This window comes from Vicugna pacos, chromosome 5 (assembly GCF_048564905.1).
Source record: "Vicugna pacos chromosome 5, VicPac4, whole genome shotgun sequence".
Classification (NCBI taxonomy): Eukaryota; Metazoa; Chordata; class Mammalia; order Artiodactyla; family Camelidae; genus Vicugna; species Vicugna pacos.
Genome location: NC_132991.1, coordinates 33,313,484 through 33,333,003, shown reverse-complemented (window position 1 = coordinate 33,333,003; position 19,520 = coordinate 33,313,484). Strand labels below are relative to the sequence as shown.

Genomic DNA, 19,520 nt, shown 5'->3' with positions numbered 1-19,520 from the left:
AAATTAACACATATGAAGTACTTAGTAATGTGTCTGGTTCCAGTAGATCAGCAAATGACGAGTGCTAGAATGAAGGTCAATTGGGCATGAGAAAGGCAATATGACTTTTGTGTCTCTAGGAAATAACTGAGCTAGAAGACTGGGTAAAAGAAAGGGAGAAATATCTGACTATTTCTTTCCATACTTCTGGAAACTCTGCCTTTCCTTTTCTATGTCTAACCCACAAATTGTACAACTGTTGCAAACATATATGCAGATGCTGTCTGCATCAGTTAACATGTTTACCCTTAACTGCACTCACCTTGCTCCCTGGACACAGAGGGTAGGCTCTCACTGCTAAGAAGAATCGTCGTAATAGTAGTTTCCCAAAGGAATGTCTCTTGTAGCTTTGGTTCTCACACTGCATAAACCAGACCACCCTTCCATGTCTGGAAGGGCCCCGGCAGTGGCAAGAAGACTCCCTGGCAGAAAAGCTATGAAGGGGATCTCTAACACAGATGGAAAGCAGATCACATGATCTCTGAAAATCCCCTCTACCTTTACGATACAGGGAGTCCTCCCAGCGTGAATAGAAATCGCTTAGAGATTAACAAAGTCCAGTTTCTAGAAGTTGCTTGCACGTGACTGACTTCTGGCTCTGCTGGTTCTGGAGCCTGTAAGTCTGTAAAATAAGCAGGAATGAACATGGACATTAATTTCTCCACGAGTAAGCAGTGTTGAACATGGTTTACTTTTAGGAACCAGATGTTTAGAAGACTTACTCAACTCAGCATACTGATTTTTACTCTAAATGGAACTAGACTTCATAAAGAAAAATACAGGTCACTGGGCCACTATATCCAGCAAATATTTGTACAGTGTTCTTGATACAAGTTAAAAAAAAAAAGAAGAAACAAAACAAAAACAAAGACAAACTGCTTTTGCCAAATTGAGGCAACAGGCAAAGCATAACTTTTTCTAATTTAGTCAGGTGGCTAATGAACTAGTGAGTATTCAGGGCAAATGTAGCAGTGAGAGCTCAGAAATGAAGGTGACTGACTCAATTATAGTACTTTTGAATTAATGCAGGACAGATTGTCATTATTTGCAGAACTCTGATTTAAAATAATTATTGTTGGCATAGCTGCCTTGCTGGATGTGTACTGTTTCATACACTCCTGTAATGAATCCTTTAGCTTGGGAAAACCACATAGAGATTTTTCTCTCTGCTCTTGGCCATTTTTATTTCATCCCATTGGGAAAAGAGAAACTGAATTTTTCTTGATAAATATGCAATAATGATAGCATCAAGTGGCCGCTAAGGCTTGAAAGTATAAAATCTTAAGCCAATGTTATCCTACTTTCTTTCTCAAGCCAGATGTGTTTTTATGAATGGGGTCAGCTACCAACTGTGTGGGAGAAGTGCAAGGTTGCAACTTTGATTCAGTTTCTATTCAGGAAAGCCTTTCCTAATTATTCTTTGCACTTATCTATTATACCACTTAAGGTAACTGATACCATTTAATTTTCTGACAAACAGATTTTGAGTTTTTTGAATGATAATTATGTATCCCTTTAATTTTTACAGACTTACAGGCTCCAGAACCAGAACACCTGCTCCTCAGAGATGTGCACTCTGATCTGCAAAATCCAGGAGGATAGCCCAGCGCACTGTGCTGGCCTGCAAACTGGTAACTTACAGTTTTGTTCATGTTAGGAATTATTTAAATAGCAAGGAAAAAAACTTTTCTGATAGTGAAGGTTGAGGGTGATTGTTGCTTTGAATTTCCTTAGCTCCCTTATGTGGCCAAGGTTTGGGGCTTGCTGGCTTTGTTTCATTTGCAGATCAGGAAAGATGATTTAGCCAACTGTTTTAACATCCATTTTTCTTGGCATCTCCCAGGTGATGTCCTTGCAAACATCAATGGTGTGAGCACAGAAGGCTTTACTCACAAACAAGTTGTTGACCTGATCAGATCGTCAGGAAATCTCTTAACGTAACTATCTGGCTGCTTCCTATGGGGCTTCAAAAATGTTACGGTCTCTCATAATGCCTGTTGAGTGAATGAATAGGCTTTTTGTTCAGGATCACAAGGGAGGCAGTGCACCGTAGCTTGGGGATTGGGTATAGAAGTTTTTATCATTTCCTTTTGTTTCTCAAGGTTTCCTCAAACTTGAACATGTTGTCAACATCTAAGTCAGAGGACATCAGTAGCCCAAACATCTGAGTGGGAGGGATAGCATTTAAAAAATTTATTTTTAAGTCAGGTTCAATTAAACTGGCACATATTCTGTTTGGACAGAGAGGAACGGGTCCAATTTCCATAGCTGATATAATCCTGTGGTTAGAACAAACAGAAGGTCAGAAGGGTTGAGTTTTTCCTCTTATACCACCAGCCAATTGTTTTCTCTCCTAGCGTTCTGGTTGGAAGGTTAAAAAAGTCTTGTTCAACCTTCCTGCCCTGCAACACACACACTCACATCTTCTAATACTCCCAGACTACTAATGGAACATTTGTCTCCCCAAGTAGAGATTCGACTGCCATTTCCACCATACCACTGTTAGAATCTAAGAAGGCCTTAGTAATCAGTTAAAAGATGGAATTCACCCATTCATTCAAGTGATACTTACTGAGCAAATACTATGTTTCCAGTTCTGTGGTAGGCTCGGGGGAGATAAATACAAAGATTCTTCTAGTGCTTTATTAATTGTGGAAGGAGATGGGTGAGAAAAGCCTGCAAAAATAAGTAATTTGGTATTTCAATTGATAACTGCTATGAAGAAAGTAGAATACGGAATGGAACAGAACACTGAGTAAGAGGGCTGCAACCTTGGCTTAGGTTTTTAAAGTGTCCTCTTTGAGGAGGTGAACTTTGAGCTGTGAGCAGAATGAAGAGAGGGGATGGTTAGATTAACCCCTGGTGAGAACATTTCAGGGAAAGGGAGAGGTCTCTGAGTTCTCAAAATGGGCTTGGCATATTCAAGGGACAGAAAGAAAGCCAGTGTAATGGGTGGCTGGTGAATTAGGAAAAGTATAATAAAAAAAAAATGAAGACAGAGTTTTTCAGGAAGCAGAGTAGGGCTCTCATCAGCTAGGCTTAATTGTTTATTTACACTTTTTCCTGCTTCTCTCATTTATTCTTCACAGCTGCCTTATGAGGCTAGTTTTATTCCTATTTATAGACGAAGTGACTCAGGCTGAAATGAGGTTTTTTTTTTTTTCTTTTAGTTAAGACCAACCAACTAGTAAGTGCCAGGGCTGGGATTTGACCATCTATTCTGGATGCCAGGATCTATTCTCCAGCTACACCACAGCTGCTCCTTGCAAGCTGCCAATAAAAAAATTTGCTGGACATTCTTCAGTGGTTCTAGTCTAAAACTTCAAAGGACCTTTTTTGGGGTGTGTGAGAGTAGTTTTGAGAGATGACTGGTGGTGGAGGACTGAGTCCAACTCCGTCCTGGGAGTTCAGGGTAATGGGTGAGGGCTCCTCTAGCTCCAGAGAAACTTGACTGTATAAGGTAGGAACCATGTAGAGTCCACAAGAACATGCTGGTGGTTAGAATCAGAAACCTATGTTCCAAATAGGTGAAGTGGGCAGAACTCAAGTGGATAATTAAGGAGTATTGGGTGGAGACAATGTGAAATTTAAAGATCAGGAAAATGAAAGACATGGAAGAGAGCAGTCAGCCTATGCCGGCAGTTCTGCCTGCAGATGTCTACTGCTTGGGCAGGGCAGGTCAACAGTAAAGTCCCAAACAGATTCATAGGGATCCTCACTGTGGCCCAGAGTCAAGACGCCCTACTGAGAAAGCAGACAACTTGCTATCATCCCATTATCTTGGGTATAATGCTATTGGAAATAGAGGGAAATTGGGCTCTGCAATTAATACTATTATTTTACCATGTGTTAAAAAAAATTTCTTGCATCTTTTTAAACAGTTACAGCTTATTTATCAGAATGAATTTGAACCAATACTTTAAAAATACTTAGTTGTGTAACTCATACATGAAATTTATCTTATTCAGAATGATTGCTTAGTAGTCCAAATAGATGCCTCTAAACTGAGCCCACAAAACAAATCAAAGCACTCAGGATAGAACAAGTCTTTATTTTTAGAAAGACATTTGGTATAGAGAGAAAGAGCACCACTAAATTGATAATTCTAGGATTAAAGTTTGAATACTTAAAAAGTTTTGAGATCAGAGTCATATGAAAGTTATTATCTCATAGCAGTTCTGGTTCTATTTGTTCTAGTTCCAAAATTAAGCAAACGTACAGAGGTAAAGTTTCCTAGAATCCTAGGGAAGAAAGAATTTTTCCCTGTTTCCAGAAATAGCGGTTGATTTCATTATTTAAAAGTCCCAAGTGCCTGTTGTTTTCACTGCTGTACCCCTCATGCTTAGCGCAGTGTCTAGAGTCTGGCACGTAGTAGATGTCCAATGAATATTCACCAAATGAATGAAGTGATTCAGCTGGACCCCACAGGAACAGGTTCTAGCAGAGAACAACCATCGTTGCCATATAGTGGCTTCTATAAAATGAGCTACAGTTTACAAATTAACCAGAGTATTTTCTTTCAGTCACCCTTTCAAAGGGAGTATTTTTTCCATATTCTTTCTTTGAATGTTGTCAGAAGGTTTGGCTTAGGTCCAGATTCTTGAAGAGCCATGAGAATGGTAACATTAACGTTGCTTTTTGAGGATACTCTGTGCTCCAAGTGTGGTACTCCATGGGGTGATACTTATTTGAAAGAATCACTCATGTCATTTCCCTCCCCCCTCCTTTTTGTCTTAAAACAGGATAGAGACTCTTAATGGAACAATGATTCTCAAAAGAACAGAGCTTGAGGCAAAGCTGCAAGTTTTAAAGGTAATTTAATTTAATACAGTGAGGCACATTTTTCATCCTTGAATGTGTGAATGGTAGAATAAAAACGTAGTTGAAAAATTGAGGTAGCCCTTGAAGATGAAATGTCATGATGAGTCTAAACTGCTGAATTATCAAGAGCTGTACAATTACCTTTGCAGGAATATTAAATTCCACAAACCAGTGCAAATCACTTTCTTCCTTCCTCCTTCTGCGTGTCTATGAGGCTCAGAAAGGGAACAGGAAGGCACATCACCTGAAGAACTTTTCATTAATGCACCTGCGATCTCTTCTGATTTACATTTTGTTTGGAAAAACAAAGGAGGAGGAGCTGGTCTTTTTGCCATTTTCCTAAGAGCTGCATATATGTGTGTACAGAAGGGCCTGGGAATTTTGCTTTTCTATTGTCCTCCTCTGTGTCCCTCCCTTCTGCTTCATTCTTACTACAAAAATCATCTCCCTCTACTCCTGTGTCAGTCCTTGAATCTGCTTTCATCGGCAAATACACTACCAAGTTTGAAGAGGAAATTAAAGTTTCCAGGAGATAGTGCACAGTGCAGGATGTTCCATGAAAATTCTCTGCGTTCTTCGAGAGTCTTAAAAATCTCAGTTTGCTAGACTGGTGAGCTTCTGGCAGGCTATGAAGTCTAGGCCCTCACGCACATCTGAACCATAGCCCTGGAGACCCCTCCTCAGTCCCACTTGACCTCTTTGCATCAGTGCTGCTCCCTGTAGGGCAATGGGGCGGCCAGTCCAGCAGTGATTGTACGGCTGACTACAGGCAGGTTGCTCAATTGGACTTAGTTTAGCAATAGCTGCCATTTATCAGTTTTCTTTCTGGAGTATGCACGTCTTAATTATTGAGCCTAAGAGCGTAGAGTTACTATATTTCTATTTTAAGTTTTATGTTGTATTCTTCCCTTGCCCCATAACTAATTCATCAACAAGCCCTGTTTTCTTCTTTGTCAACATTGGCTTTATATTCTTATCATTTTGCTTATCCTCGTGATTTTTTTGAATCAGTTTATAAAATTCCTTGACAAAAATCCTCTATTCAGATTGTGATAGGAACTGAATTGTATTTATAGAAAACATGAGATCAGTCGACATCTTTATTGTTTTTCACTCTCCTTACTTCAAACACAGGATTTTTGTCTTTCCATTTCATGTCTTCTATGTACTTGAAAACCATTTTATAATTTCTTCATACATTTTTAGATAGCTTTTATTATATTTATTCCTATGTATCTTCTAATTTTTCTTTATATAATACATGTAGTCTTTTAATTTTGCAAATGCTTATTGCTATTGATTTTTATATAAATTTTTAAATACAGGAGTCTTGCTGAACTCCTTTTATTCTAGTAATGTGTTTGTAGAGTCCCTTAGATTTTTTAATATAAACCTAATATCATCTTCAGATAATGAGAGTTTTGCCCCTTTACCCCCAATTATTCAACTAGTTTTTTTTTTTCTCTTATAACATTGGCTAGGACATTCAGGATATTGTAAATAGTCTTAGTCTTCACACTAAAAGGAATACCTCTAACACTTTATCATTAAATTTTTGTAAAGAGTAAACAGTCCCTCCTATTATATTTAAGTTTTTTAAAACTGTTGAAAGTTAATTTGTTTTGCAAAAGAGAGAGAGAGAGAGTCTTAGTGAACATCTTTTTCAAAAAAGAAAAGCTGGCTTTTTCAGCCTTTCTGTAAAAAAAGGAAAGAAATGTAGAACATAAACTAGTGATGCTATTTAAAACTTAAGTGAAAAAAAAAGGTTTATGTTTCATGGAATAAAGGACTCTTGCACAACACGTTTTCATACTTTGAAGCATCTTCTGTTCTTTGAACATTTTCTCTTGAAGTTTTAATACATACTTCATTATTTCTTCTAGCTTTGACATTTTTTCAACATCTCCAACTTCTGCCACATCATGAGGAGCTTAACGTGTTTAAATGTCCATTTAAGACTCTGTCTTCTTTATTATTTCTTACTTTAGAGAATTTTATCAATTTTTTATGAAAAAGATGCAGGCTGTTGTTTTAAATAGCTGGTGGTGAACAAGTCTACCCACCTGTGAACTGATGTACTTGCCCTTGTTTCTTGTATTCTGTGCCTTACCACTGGGTTTACTTTCCTTCTTGCCACAGTACTTCTTTCAGTGAGGATAAGTGGGCCTTTATTGAAAAATATCTTTATTTCACTGCTATTATCGAAACAGAGTTTTATAGGTAATTGAATTATTCTAAGGTGATGTTTTGTCTCTTTAGCATTTTGAACGTATTGTCCCTTTGATATTTTTGTTTATGAGGGGGATCCTAATTGTTTATCCTTTGTAGGTAATCTGTATTTTCTGTAATTCTTCTGAAAGTTTTAAAGATTTTTCTTTTTTACACTTAAGTCTTTAATTCATTCAGAATTAATTTTTGTGTATAATATGAGATAGAATTTTATTTTCTTCTGTATGAATACTCAGTTTTCCCAGTGCTATTTATTTTATACAGTCCTCCTTTTTCCTCAATGGACCTGCAATGAAACCTGTATTTTTAAGCAAATTCCACATCTGAGTGGACTGTCCTGCAGGCTTCCAATTCTGATCCATTGATCAATTTATCTCAAACTCAGCTATTATGCCTTTGTAATAAATATTGATATCTGATTGGGCAAGTATTCCAGGTTATTCTTGTCCCTGTAATTGCCTGTATACATTTTAGAATCAGACTGTCAAATTCTATCAGTAAATGTTGGAGTTTTGATTAATAACACATTTTATATAAATAGATCAATTTGAGGAGACTTCATATCGTCTGGTATTGAGTTTTACTGAGACTATCTCACTAAATAACTTTAAATTATTTTCTTTGTCTTTCAATAAAGTTTTATAATTTTATGCAAATAGATCCTATGCATCTTTTATTAGATTTATTCCTTTGTAACATGATTTTTTTTCTTATTATAATTTCTTTTTAAAAATAGCTTTAATTGATGTTAATGTGTAGACATCTGCAGTAAATTTTTCTGTGCTTTTTCTATTCAAACATCTTGCTAAACTATATAATTTCTAATAAATTATCTATAGGTTATTTCGTTTCCCATGAAGGTAATAACTATCTGTTAAGAGAGTTACACAGTTTAAAAAAAAAAGGGTAATATTCAGTTCTTTTTCTTACTTTGCTATACTGGTTAGGGACTACAATACAATGATGAATAGAAACTATAATAGTAGGTATCCTTGCTTTTTCTTGACCTTAAAGGGAATTCTTTTGACTCTTTTCTATCTCTGTGAATATGCTTTTAAGGTTAAGGTGGCTTCTATACTAAGTGTGCTGGTATTTTTTAGTGTATTAAATTCTATCAGATACTTTTTTTCTGTAGTTGTTAAGATGATCTTCTCATTTATTTATTTTTTAAAAGTTGTCAATATGGTGAATAACATTTAAAGATTTTCTAATGTAAAATCACCCTTGCATTTCTAGAACAAACCCAACCTGGCCATAATTTATAATCATTTTTTCTGTACTTGTAGATTTTATTTGCTAACATTTTCTTTAGGATTTTTGAGAGTGGCTCCATCTTACAGGTAGAATGGCCTGTAATTTTCTTTTCTCAGACTCTCTCTCTTTAGATTTGGTATCAAATTTACTGGACTCTTAGCATGAGCTGGGGAGTCTCTTCCCTTTTTTGTCCTCTGGTAGAATTCTTGTAATGCTATCTGAATCATCTGGGCTTGAGGTTCTTTTTGGTGGCGACACTTCTAAACTCTGTTACAGTTTCTTTATTAGTTATAAGACTGCTCAGGCTTTCTGTTTGTTTGTTTTTTTGAGCCAGCTTTATTGAATGATGTTTTTGTTAATAAAGTTTTAAAGTTTTCAGATTTATTGCATGATGTTGATAATAAACATTCTTTTTCTTTCTATCACAATTGTGATTATGTCCCCTTTTTCATTTGTACTACTTTTTATGCTTTCTTTTCTTTTTCTTGGTAATTTTCTCTAGAGGATTTTGGGGTCTTTTAAAAACCAACATTTCAGTTTTGGGCAATCTCTCATCTTTCACTGGGTTCTTTTGTCTGCACTGATCTGCAGTTTCACCTCTATATGATTAGGTCTGGATTCATTTCTGAATTTATTCTACTTAGAACTTGCAGTGTCCTTTAGTCTAAAGACTTGTGACTTTCTTCAATTTTGGATAATTAGCAGCTCGACCTCTTTGAATATACCTTCCTCACCATGCCCTGGATTATCTTCTGGAATTCCTTTTAGACATATTTCAGAGCCTTTTGACTTATCTTCCATGCTTCCTAACCACTCTTTCAGATTTTGTAGCATTTTGTCTTTTTCCTTATGTTATTTTTGAATTCCTTAGTAATATCTTCAGTAATGTTGTCTGTGTTCTATATAGAATGTGCTCTTTCTATTGAGTTTGTTTGTTTGGGCTTTTTGTGGGGGAGAGAGGTAATTAGGTTCATTTTTTTTTTTAATGGAGGTACTGGGGATTGAACCCAGGACCTCATGCAAGCTAAACATGCACTTTACCACTGAGCTATACCCTCCACCCTTGAGTTTTAAAAATTAAATAATTTTTAATATTCAAATAATTCTTTTTTGTGTCTATCTGTCCTTGTTTTATTTCTTTGTTTCAAATTTCTTGTTCTTACAAACATCACATTTCTCTCTCAGAGTATTGTAAATATTCTTATTTTAAAGTCTTTGAACATTTTTCTATTTAAACTTCCACAGAATTCTGGAGTTTGGACTGCCCACTTTCCCTGCATAGTGGCCTCTCTTTCCCAGTCAATGTGAGAGGTGGGCAGTTGTCTCCAGTCTACACCTAAGACTTCTGGTCCAAAAAACAAAGATTTTTGGTCCAGAGCCAGGTCTGGCATCTTGGAAGCTTTCCCTGGAGGGCCAGTGTGCTGCATGGCTCAGGCCATGAGGCTGCATATACGTACCCCCGGCTCTCTGGGTACATGGCTCAGGCCATGAGGCTGCATATACGTACCCCCGGCTCTCTAGAGTTCATGCTCTCCATGAACTATAGGCACCCTCAGCAGCTTTGCTCAGCCTGCTTTTCGTGGAGGTGGAGCTTCAGCCAAGTTTCTTTTCTCAAGCAGGAATCTTGTCTTTGTCTGTGCCACACAGAAGTTCATTCAAACCATCTATCACCATAGGGCCCAATTTCCTTGTTACCTCCTTTTTCTCCACACCCAGCAGACCTTTGGGTTTAGTTCTGCTCACCTTCTTGCATTTCTGTTCCTTTTCTAATCTTGAAGTTATGAGATTTCCAGCTCATCTCTTGAGTCAGAAATGTCTGGGTCAGACCTATAACCAGAGTTAGGTTGGCTTCCCCTTTACACGATGACATTTAGTTTGTGTGTCCTACGTAAGTGTGCATTGTGTCCCCCAAAGACTCTCTGTGGAGCCACAACCTTTTCTTTAGAAACAATGGTCCCTTCTGAGCTATGTTTCCAGGGATTTCCTTTCTCATGACCTATAATTCAAATAGTTAACATGAAAACAGCACATCCAGTGGGCTAGTTGAGGGAGCTACTGATATGTACTGGGTTTGTAGCCCTTGGGAAACATTTTGCTATATTTATTATATAACCTTTATTATATATTATATAACCTTTATTTTCTAATCTGGAACTTTTTAGGACAGTTAGAAAACTGTCCTAAACAGCATGTTATCCATGACATCACTACAAAAGTAGTAAAGTGTCATGGAAATGTTTAGCTATACGTCTCACATAGATGAAAACTTGGAAATATGTTCAACCAAGATACCCAGTCTGTGAAAGCTGAGCATTGTTTTAGGGAACCATCCTTTCATACATTCGTTCAGCCAGTATTTGCTGAGCAGCTGCTATGTACCAGGCACTGAGGTAGGCACAGTGAGGTGTGGGGGCCCAATATGGTTAGATCTCACACATGCTTTAATTTTCTTCTAATAGTGAGAGGTTAGCTTTGTTCAAATACACAACTGTAATGTCAATAATAGGCAGAAATAGACTCTGAAGAAAATAAGAAAGATTCAATATAGACTAAAAACTCTTAGTCACTTTGACACATCTGCTCTTTACACTAGTATTTTCTTGGTGTAAGTGACGACATATTTAGATGACTGGGCTGAATCAACAGATTAGATATTTTAAAACCTTTATTTTCACAGAAATTACTTGGCAAGCCCTGACTTTGTATTTCTGGATAGTGAGTGCAGAAATACAACTTCCTCTTCTCTCTATATTTAGTTTTGACTGTCAGTCTATCCTTATCCTCCTCAACTGGACTCTATTCTCTTGAAGGAGGTAAACCTCTTAAAGAAAGAAAAAAAGGGTTTGGTATATATGCCAGATCCTTGCTAGTTCTGTACTTCCTAGTTTTCTAACTCTGACCTTCACTTGACCGCAGGTTTACCTGGATAACAAGAGCTGTGATCCAGTTAGCCCATCAGTCCTATAGCCAGATAGACAGTACTACAGTACAGAAGGAACAAGAAACTAACCAAGCCAAGTGTTCTATGGCTTTGATTTATTGATTGCATATCATATTGACAACCATAAGGATTGCTGCTAAATATTACTGTCATCAAGGCTTGGAAAATCCTCTCCAGTGATTGTTCAACCCCTGAACTGAGGAACCAGCCATTTTTCTGCTAAGCATTTAATGACATTCTTGTAATATTTTCTTTTCCTTCAGTCTTCCCGTTCCAAATGTACTTTTTTTCCTCTTCTTTTTTGGCCTTCATCTGCCCTTTCCAGATTGCTTTGTACAAAGGACTGCTTGTTTCCAGCTAGGCTGCCTTTCCTTAAGGATAAATGTCCACAGGCAAATCTGAGCTGTGCCAGCCTTTCGGGCTTGCAGTGTGGCCAAGGAAGGGGTGGGGTAGAGAACAAAGGGCGGGAGGGAGTAGGAAACTTTGTGCCTTGTCAGATGCCTGCCTGGTTTGCTTTTGATTCCCATCACCTAGGCTGGTCTGTGGGCTAGGCCAGGCTTCACATGCAGTCATGATCATTACAGCAGCAGCTTCATCCCAGCCTGGGGCCACTGCTTTCAGGCATGGGAGGCTGAGGAAGGAAGCAGTTAAGAAGTCAGGGTGCTTAGAGAGTTCTAAGTTGAGCCTTCCAAGGGAGCTTTTAGAACTTGTTGGCTTCCCCTTTTGGGTGTAGAAAATAAATAGATAGGAATCCAGTAGAAAAGACTGTTTTAGTGCCCCAGGCTTATAGAATGATGATGGTATTTTTTAAATTGAGGTATTTACAATGTTATATTAGTTTCTGGTGTACAGCAAAGTGACTCAGGAATATATATATATATATATATATATATGTTCTTTTTCAGATTCTTTTCCATTATAGGTTATTATAAGATATTGAATGTAGTTCCCTGTGCTATACAGTAGGTCATTGTTGTTTATCTATCTTATATATAGTAGTGTGTATCTGCTAATTCCAAACTCCTAATTTATCCTTTCCCCTTTGGCAACTGTAAGTTTATTTTCTATGTCTGTGAATCTGTTTCTGTTTTGTAAGTAAGTTCATTTGTATCATTTTTTAGATTCCGCATATAAATGATATCATATGATATTTGCTTTTCTCTGTCTGACTTACTTCATTTAGTATGACAATCTCTAGGTCCATCCATGTTGCTGCAAATGGCATGATTTCATTCCTTTTTATGGCTGAGTAGTATTCCATTGTATTCCATATATATTACATCTTCTTTATTCATTAAAAATTATGGTGACATTTTTTTTTAACATTTACTAAGCTCTCGTCACTGTTCTAAACATGTTACATCTACAATGTAATGCAGTGAATCTTCATGACAATCCTGGAGTTCAGGTTCTGTTATTGTCCTCATCTTGCAGATAGAAGAAGCCTAGAATGTAAAGTGTTTCCGAAACAGCTAGTAAATAGACACAAACCCAAGCAGTCTGGTTCTGTAATACTTTTAAATAAAAAAAAAGTGTCATTATTTATATTCTCTATTGCTTCTGTTGAAATGATGTTATTGTTTCAACTTGTTAGTGCTACTAGATTATTTCTTGAGAAATTAGTGTCCCCAATATCCCTGCTTATATAGAAAAAAAACACTTTCAAATGAATGGGAGGGATTGTTAGTGCTAGAATGAAATGAAAAAAAAAATTTACTGACAAATCTCAACACCTGGAAGTAAATTGTTATCTTCACTGGGGTTTCCTAATTGTTATCACTTGTTTCTTCTTTCTCAGCAAACCTTGAAGCAAAAATGGGTGGAGTTCAGATCTCTGCATTTACAGGAACAGCGCCTGCTTCATGGTAAATGTGATTTCCTGTTCAGAAACCACACTTACATCTCATCATTTCAGTATTTCTGCTTCTAAATTGTTTTAAGATTATCATCATTACAAGAAAAAACTGTCTAGCATGGATCAAGAATAGTAGTCTGTATTTCTTTTGCGTGGCCTCTGGAGTGACCAGTGCATTTGGAGGAGGGACAAGTCAACTCACACCCCCTCCTCCACACACATAACAAGTATGCACATGAAAACATGCATGCAAGCGCATGCATGCACACGCTCGCAAGAGGCACCTGGAGGTTTTAGAAGAGCAATAAGAATGATTGTCTGTTTTCCCTACTGCTTCAGCAGATGAATTCAATTCCTGAGAACGTCCATGTCTCAGGCTGCATAGTTCTTAGAAACTCTTGAAGCTGGAATGATAGCCTGCTTCTTGGATAGAACTCCTATTATTTGTTTAAATTGTGTAAATTACATTAAGGCACAGAAATCCCTCTTTATGGCCTCCAAATCCAAGACAGAAATGTGAAGGATCATTGTAACAGTAAATGAATAGCTTTTGCCCTTGTGTGTATTCTGAAGAGAAGGGTTGAGTTTAAAATTTGTTGACTTGGCATTTGCTATGTGACAGGTGTAACCTGAGGAATGAACTTACATATACAAATAATTCACTGAAACCACTAGCTATGTGGGTGTGAAATACAGGCTATGTCTTCTTCAGATAATACTGAGCTGATGTCTCTATTTATAACCTAGTATATCTATTTGTTAAAAGTGATCATCTGTTTCTGGACAAAAAGATACATTTAATTCTTAATTAGGCACTAATTTATGGCTTAGAGGTTTGTGTTGAAGATCTGTTTTTTTTTTCAGAAAATGAAACACATGAGTTACTTCTCTTTTTGTGTTTCTAAATATTCTTAAATTTTAATAATCTTAAAATTTATAACAGATTTGGGGGGGGGCCTGAAATTTGCTAGCAAGACAGAAGCACAAAAATTTGGCCACTTCCTGGATTTCTGTAGACTTGAGAGTGTTTGGGATCTCCTTCCTTCTGGAGCATCCTGGAGTGAAGCTGGGGTTTGGTCTAAGTATATAGGCAGTTCTGCTGTTTTATGGGAGTGACCTTGTATAGACAAGTTCCATAGTTTAGGATCAAGGAGATTGACTTCTCATACGGCCATTGTTATACACATTTTTTGAGAGATTAAAGGAGTTCTTTAGTTTACTTTTTCTAGACCTATAATAAATATACAGGGCATGAGATTCTAGAAGCCAGTTGCTTTCCAATCAAAAGGAATTCATTAGTTTGTTGCAAGATGAAATAAAGTAGGTTGTGTTAACAAAAAGGAAAACATTATGACTAGTCACCGCAGGGCTGGCCCTACTCAACCTTGCAGATCAAATGGAAAAATAAACAGTCTGTTTTTATATTGTCAACCAAGGGCAAAGGAGAGCAGCAGTAGAGAATATCAGCCCCAAATAAAACCATTTCTGAGTGTGTAATGTTCTATTACTTTTCCTGAAGCAAGGTCACCTTCTAATGATGCTTTCCTCAGGCTAGTATTACAAATAATCTCCTTTCTTTGAGCAGCATACCAGCTAACTCGGGTAGTACAGAAGTAAGTGGGATATGAACAGGCTGTTGGTGTGAGATTAAAATTTGAGTTTGGGGAGCCCAGATGTAGGTTGTAAAAGGCTGATGAAGAAATTCAGCTAAGCAGATAAAATTCAATTTCTTCAAATTAATTATTACTTATTTTGGACAGGGATGTTTTCTGGGTACCTTATCACTTCAAAGCATTTAAATATTAAAGTATTCTAAGAATAAACTTGGAATATTGAGGCTGGAAGATTTCTTCATGTTTTGAACATTTTTGAATTTTCTAATAATCATCCTGTAGATGCAGGTTTTATAACTACATTTCCCATATACTTCTAACAATGTTATAATAATTTTATATTTATTAAAAATAAAAGACAGTAACAAAAATTAGAAGAACTAAAATAGAGAAAATCCATAAAATATCATTTCCCCAACTATATGCTTTGGAACCCATTTCTCTGAGAATTTTAAGGAAAGGTGGCAGGGTCACTTCAATTTAAGAAATGATCCTTTTGGAAATTCACAAGTCACACTGGCATACTGTTAGATGAGTTGAACTGCTCTCATATGAAGACTCTTGTTTAAATTGATTTAATCTAGTATTACCATTTTTGTGACTGTAGACCCTTTTACATGGAAACTAGTCCATGAACAAATAGTTTGAAAAATCCTACTATAAGGTTTATCAAATGGTCTCATAAACAGTCACTTAATCGTGCAAGTCAAAGCTTAGTGAAAAGTATTATTCACTCTCTTTCCTGTGCCCTTTAGAGGGAAATCTTGGTATATTTACTTGTAGGGAGTGATGTTCAGATCCATTTCACAACAGACTTTGTTTTCTGCATTCCAGGTGATGCAGCCAACTGCCCAAGTTTGGAAAACATGGACATAGATGAATCAACTTTGTTTGGAACCCTGCCTGGTCCAGCCCTCCTGGACCGAAATCGATTATCCAGCGAGAGCAGCTGTAAGAGCTGGCTGAGTTCCATGACGATAGACAGTGAGGATGGCTACCAGACATGTGTGTCTGAAGACTTGAGCAGGGAAGCATTCAGCCGGCAGACAAGCACAGATGATGAGTGTTTTGTCCCCAAGGATGGGGACGATTTTATGAAGAGGTCTTCTTCAAGGAGGAACCGGAGCATTAGTTCTGTCAGCAGTGGGTCTATGTCTCCCTTGTGGGAAGGCAACTTCTCAAGCATGTTTGGGACCCTGCCCAGGAAAAGCAGAAGGGGAAGTGTCCGGAAACAACTCTTGAAATTCATCCCTGGCCTTCACCGAGCTGTGGAAGAGGAAGAGAGTCGCTTTTAATGTGTTGTGGTGCCCTTTCATATTAGCTTATTTCGTAAATATCTTTAGATTCGTTTAAATCTGCTCCACCCAGCTTGGTGGGAAAGTGCAGATGGATTGCAAAACTGACATCCCATTTCATGGCTACAGTGACTTTTATTTAAATTTTTGTATCATTATTTTTGCTTCTTAAATCATTTTTTTAACCAGAACAGCTCAAGTTCTAAGTAGGAAGTAGGGAAATTAAGTAATACATCAGAAAATATAATAAATTAATATAAGTGCTTGCTCATTTCAGTGCTGCCTGTGAAGGCAAGAGTAGTATTTATTTTCTATATTTTTCATGTGAAAAGTTGAGAACTTTTTGGAGTCGAGTGTGAATAAGAAAGTGACAAAATATAATTATTTGGAATACCTTCTGTAGGTTAATTGGTAGGTTATAAAACTGCTTAAGCTCAGTTGCCTTTGGGAAGGCTTAATAGTAGGTAATTTTGAATGTTTCTGTTCAACTCTATGAAAGATTATAAACAAAGATGATCGTCAGCCATTTTTACATTCACAGTGACAATAAAGCAGGAAATAGAAGATTTCATACGGAGGTTTAAATTTTATGAGATCCATGGAAAGATGTTATCTAAGATGGGTGCTGAGGAAGATTATAATGTCTTTTTCATAGGCAGCCTAAACAAAATGAGTGGGAGTGTCATTCTTACCTGATTCAGCTTTTCTTCTGCCTAAATGCTAATGACAAATCTGGAACTCTCAAGATCCTACAGCTTTGTAATTTTTCTCTCAAACCAATGTCTAAAATTTGAAAAATTAGAGTCAGGAAATGGATTTTTCCCCAGCAGATTTTTTTCACATTACTCTTCACTTTATATTATATATTCCAAATAGTTATTGCCCCAGCATGCTTTTGTCTATTAGTTATGTTAGTGTCACATTACTTTTCTTTTAATCACATTTTTACTCAGTACCTATTAAAGTCCATGATTTCTCTGTTCTGGTGATACAGCTGCTCATTACCTATATTCTAGAGTAGATAACATGGACAATGCAATTAATAGTCCTCACTGATTTTAAACTCTGTGCATGTGCGTGTGCGTGTGTCAAATAGAGACATTTGATAGTTGACTTTCAGTACAGCTGCTACACCTAAACTAAGCAAAGAGTGAGTCATTTTGAGGGAAAAAAAAAGTTAAGGGTAAGAAAGCTTTTAGGGTAAGTAATAAGAAATAAAATTAAATACAAAGAGATTTCTAATTGGGACTTGCTTTCTATTCATTCTTTGAACTCAAAAGCATCCAGTGGGCTCTGCTTGAGAACCATTCATGTAAAAGGCAGGGTTTTCACAGGAGCAATAGCAATCTTGTCTGTTATTTACTGAATGCATAGTAGGTTAAAGATGCTTTGCATGTGATCCCAGAAGTAACCCGGTAGATAGATGTTAGGCATACAGATAAGGAAGCAGGAATTCAGAGAAGCCCCTGTGATCAGAGGCAGGGACGTTGGAAGTCAGTTCTTCCCACCCTGGCCTATCTTCTTAGTTTCTCTAGATATTTGATACCCTTTTGCTGGTTCTGTGTAGTTATCACCACAGGACTACCCCCGTCCCAATCCCAGGAATATTTTAAATGTGCGACTGTAGTTACTACATGGATAAGGATATTGTAAATAGGATAAAAAGTTCCTACTTGGTAAATAGGAAAACAAACACACATTGAGGGTGACTTTTTCTCCTGGCCTCCACATGCAAGTTTTCAAATGTAAGCACATTAATAACTGCATGGTTAGCGATACATTTATTTTCAACAAGAGTTTGCTAATCAATTGTAAATCAATAACAATTGCTATTGCTCATTTCTCATCATAGCCTAGAATTATGTTAAAGATCTGCTTACATGAATGCAGCATTTTCTGTTAACCCTATTTTTGCCAAGTTCAGGGGAAAGAAATAACATATTTATTTGAGGAAAGATGACTTTAAAGCCTTCTACAGTGTGAACAATGTTTCAAGAACTACCACAGTTCACCTGGAAAACCAGTATATCATTTGCTTTTCTGTGACTTTAAGTGTTAAATATAATGTTATACTTCTTTTTTACAGTAAACATCCAACCCAAAATGGTACTGGGAAGAAGCACAGGAAGTTTCACTGTAGTCTGTGATAAGAAGAATTAAGAATCAAGAGTTCAGTATGTTCTGAAAAAAACTAGTAAAGCACTTTTTAACCCAAGTACAGGAAGGAAGGGTATGTCATGTTCTGTGTGTTCACAAGTTGTAAGAAAACTGTTGTTTAGTGGAAATGTGGGTAAATTTCTCACAGCACAGTTTTTCAGACTGAGTCTGACCTCAGATGGGCTTTAGAAGATTTCATTTTGCTAATCTTCTGGTGCACAATGACCACAATGGCTCACTTTGATGAAATTTACTGGGAAAAGAAAAGTGAAGAGTTTTTTCTTTTAACCTTAAAGTTGTCAAATAAGTAATATTGGTGACTTTAATTAATTGGCAATTTGTTTTGAAAATGCTTTTTCTAGTATGGGATTGATTGATAAGCCAAATTTCAATCAACATATTGGGAGTTACTCTGTCATGTGACTAAAGGAACACCACAATGTCAAATAGATTGGAGCTATATTTTTTCAAATGAATTTTTCTTTATCACTTTCTACTTTGCAGTTCCTTTATATCTTAGCTGCATGATACAAGCAGTATTAAAAATCCTAGTTTGAACTGAAGAAATCAAACTGGGACACAATTTTGTGTGTACTTACCATAAAGTATACAATATAAGCACAGTAGATAAATGTAACAACTGTATCAAACCCTTCAGATCACAAAATTATTGGTGCTTTATATCTATTTCCTTATAGAACTATAGGCAATAAAATGAAAATTTGATACTCTTCTGAAATAAAGAATGTTGTTTTTCAGTTCAGAACTTTCTGCTCTGTCTCTCTTTACCTACTTTAAATGAAATAGTTGTTTTTAAAAAGCAGATTTTAAAAATGTGGGGTGACCTCTTAACACCTAACTCTCTGAGGTTCTTAAAAATCAATGCCTACTTAATTGAGATTTGCACTTATATTAGCTTTCTGTTATTGTTTGACAAATTACTACAAACATGGAGACTTAAAACAAATTTATTATTTCAGAGATTTTGTGGGTCAAGAGTATGGGCAAAGCTTAGCTGGGTCTGCTCAGAGTTTCACAGAGCTGCAGTCATGTTGTCACCCACCCCACTGGGTTCTCACCTACCAGCTTAACTGGGGAAGGATTTCTTACCAAGCTCCTTTAGTTGTTGTCAGAAGCATTCCTTGTGGCCATAGGTTTCATGGCAGCTTGCTTATTAAAACTCAGCAACAGAGAGGAAGATATACTGCAAGCAAGACGGAGTCTTAATACATTGTAATCACTGACTGACATCCCAGCTCCTTTGCATATAATGTAACAATCATGGGAGTGGCATCCCAGCACCTCTGCCACATAGC

The 19,520-nt window shown here is 36.8% G+C and overlaps 1 protein-coding gene across 3 annotated transcripts in view; it reads left to right on the top strand.

The window, feature by feature from the left end:
- The window catches only part of CYTIP (cytohesin 1 interacting protein), a 62,536-nt gene extending 43,601 nt beyond the window's left edge, over positions 1-18,935 (top strand). For all 3 annotated transcript variants that reach the window (XM_015247284.3, XM_072960986.1, XM_006196182.4), the window contains 5 exons: positions 1,568-1,670; positions 1,883-1,976; positions 4,782-4,851; positions 13,083-13,149; positions 15,587-18,935. In XM_015247284.3, the coding sequence (XP_015102770.2) occupies positions 1,568-1,670; positions 1,883-1,976; positions 4,782-4,851; positions 13,083-13,149; positions 15,587-16,047 (795 nt within the window). In that variant the 3' untranslated portion in view covers positions 16,048-18,935. The remainder of the gene's footprint in view (positions 1-1,567; positions 1,671-1,882; positions 1,977-4,781; positions 4,852-13,082; positions 13,150-15,586) is intronic.
- The last annotated feature ends 585 nt before the right edge of the window (positions 18,936-19,520 follow it).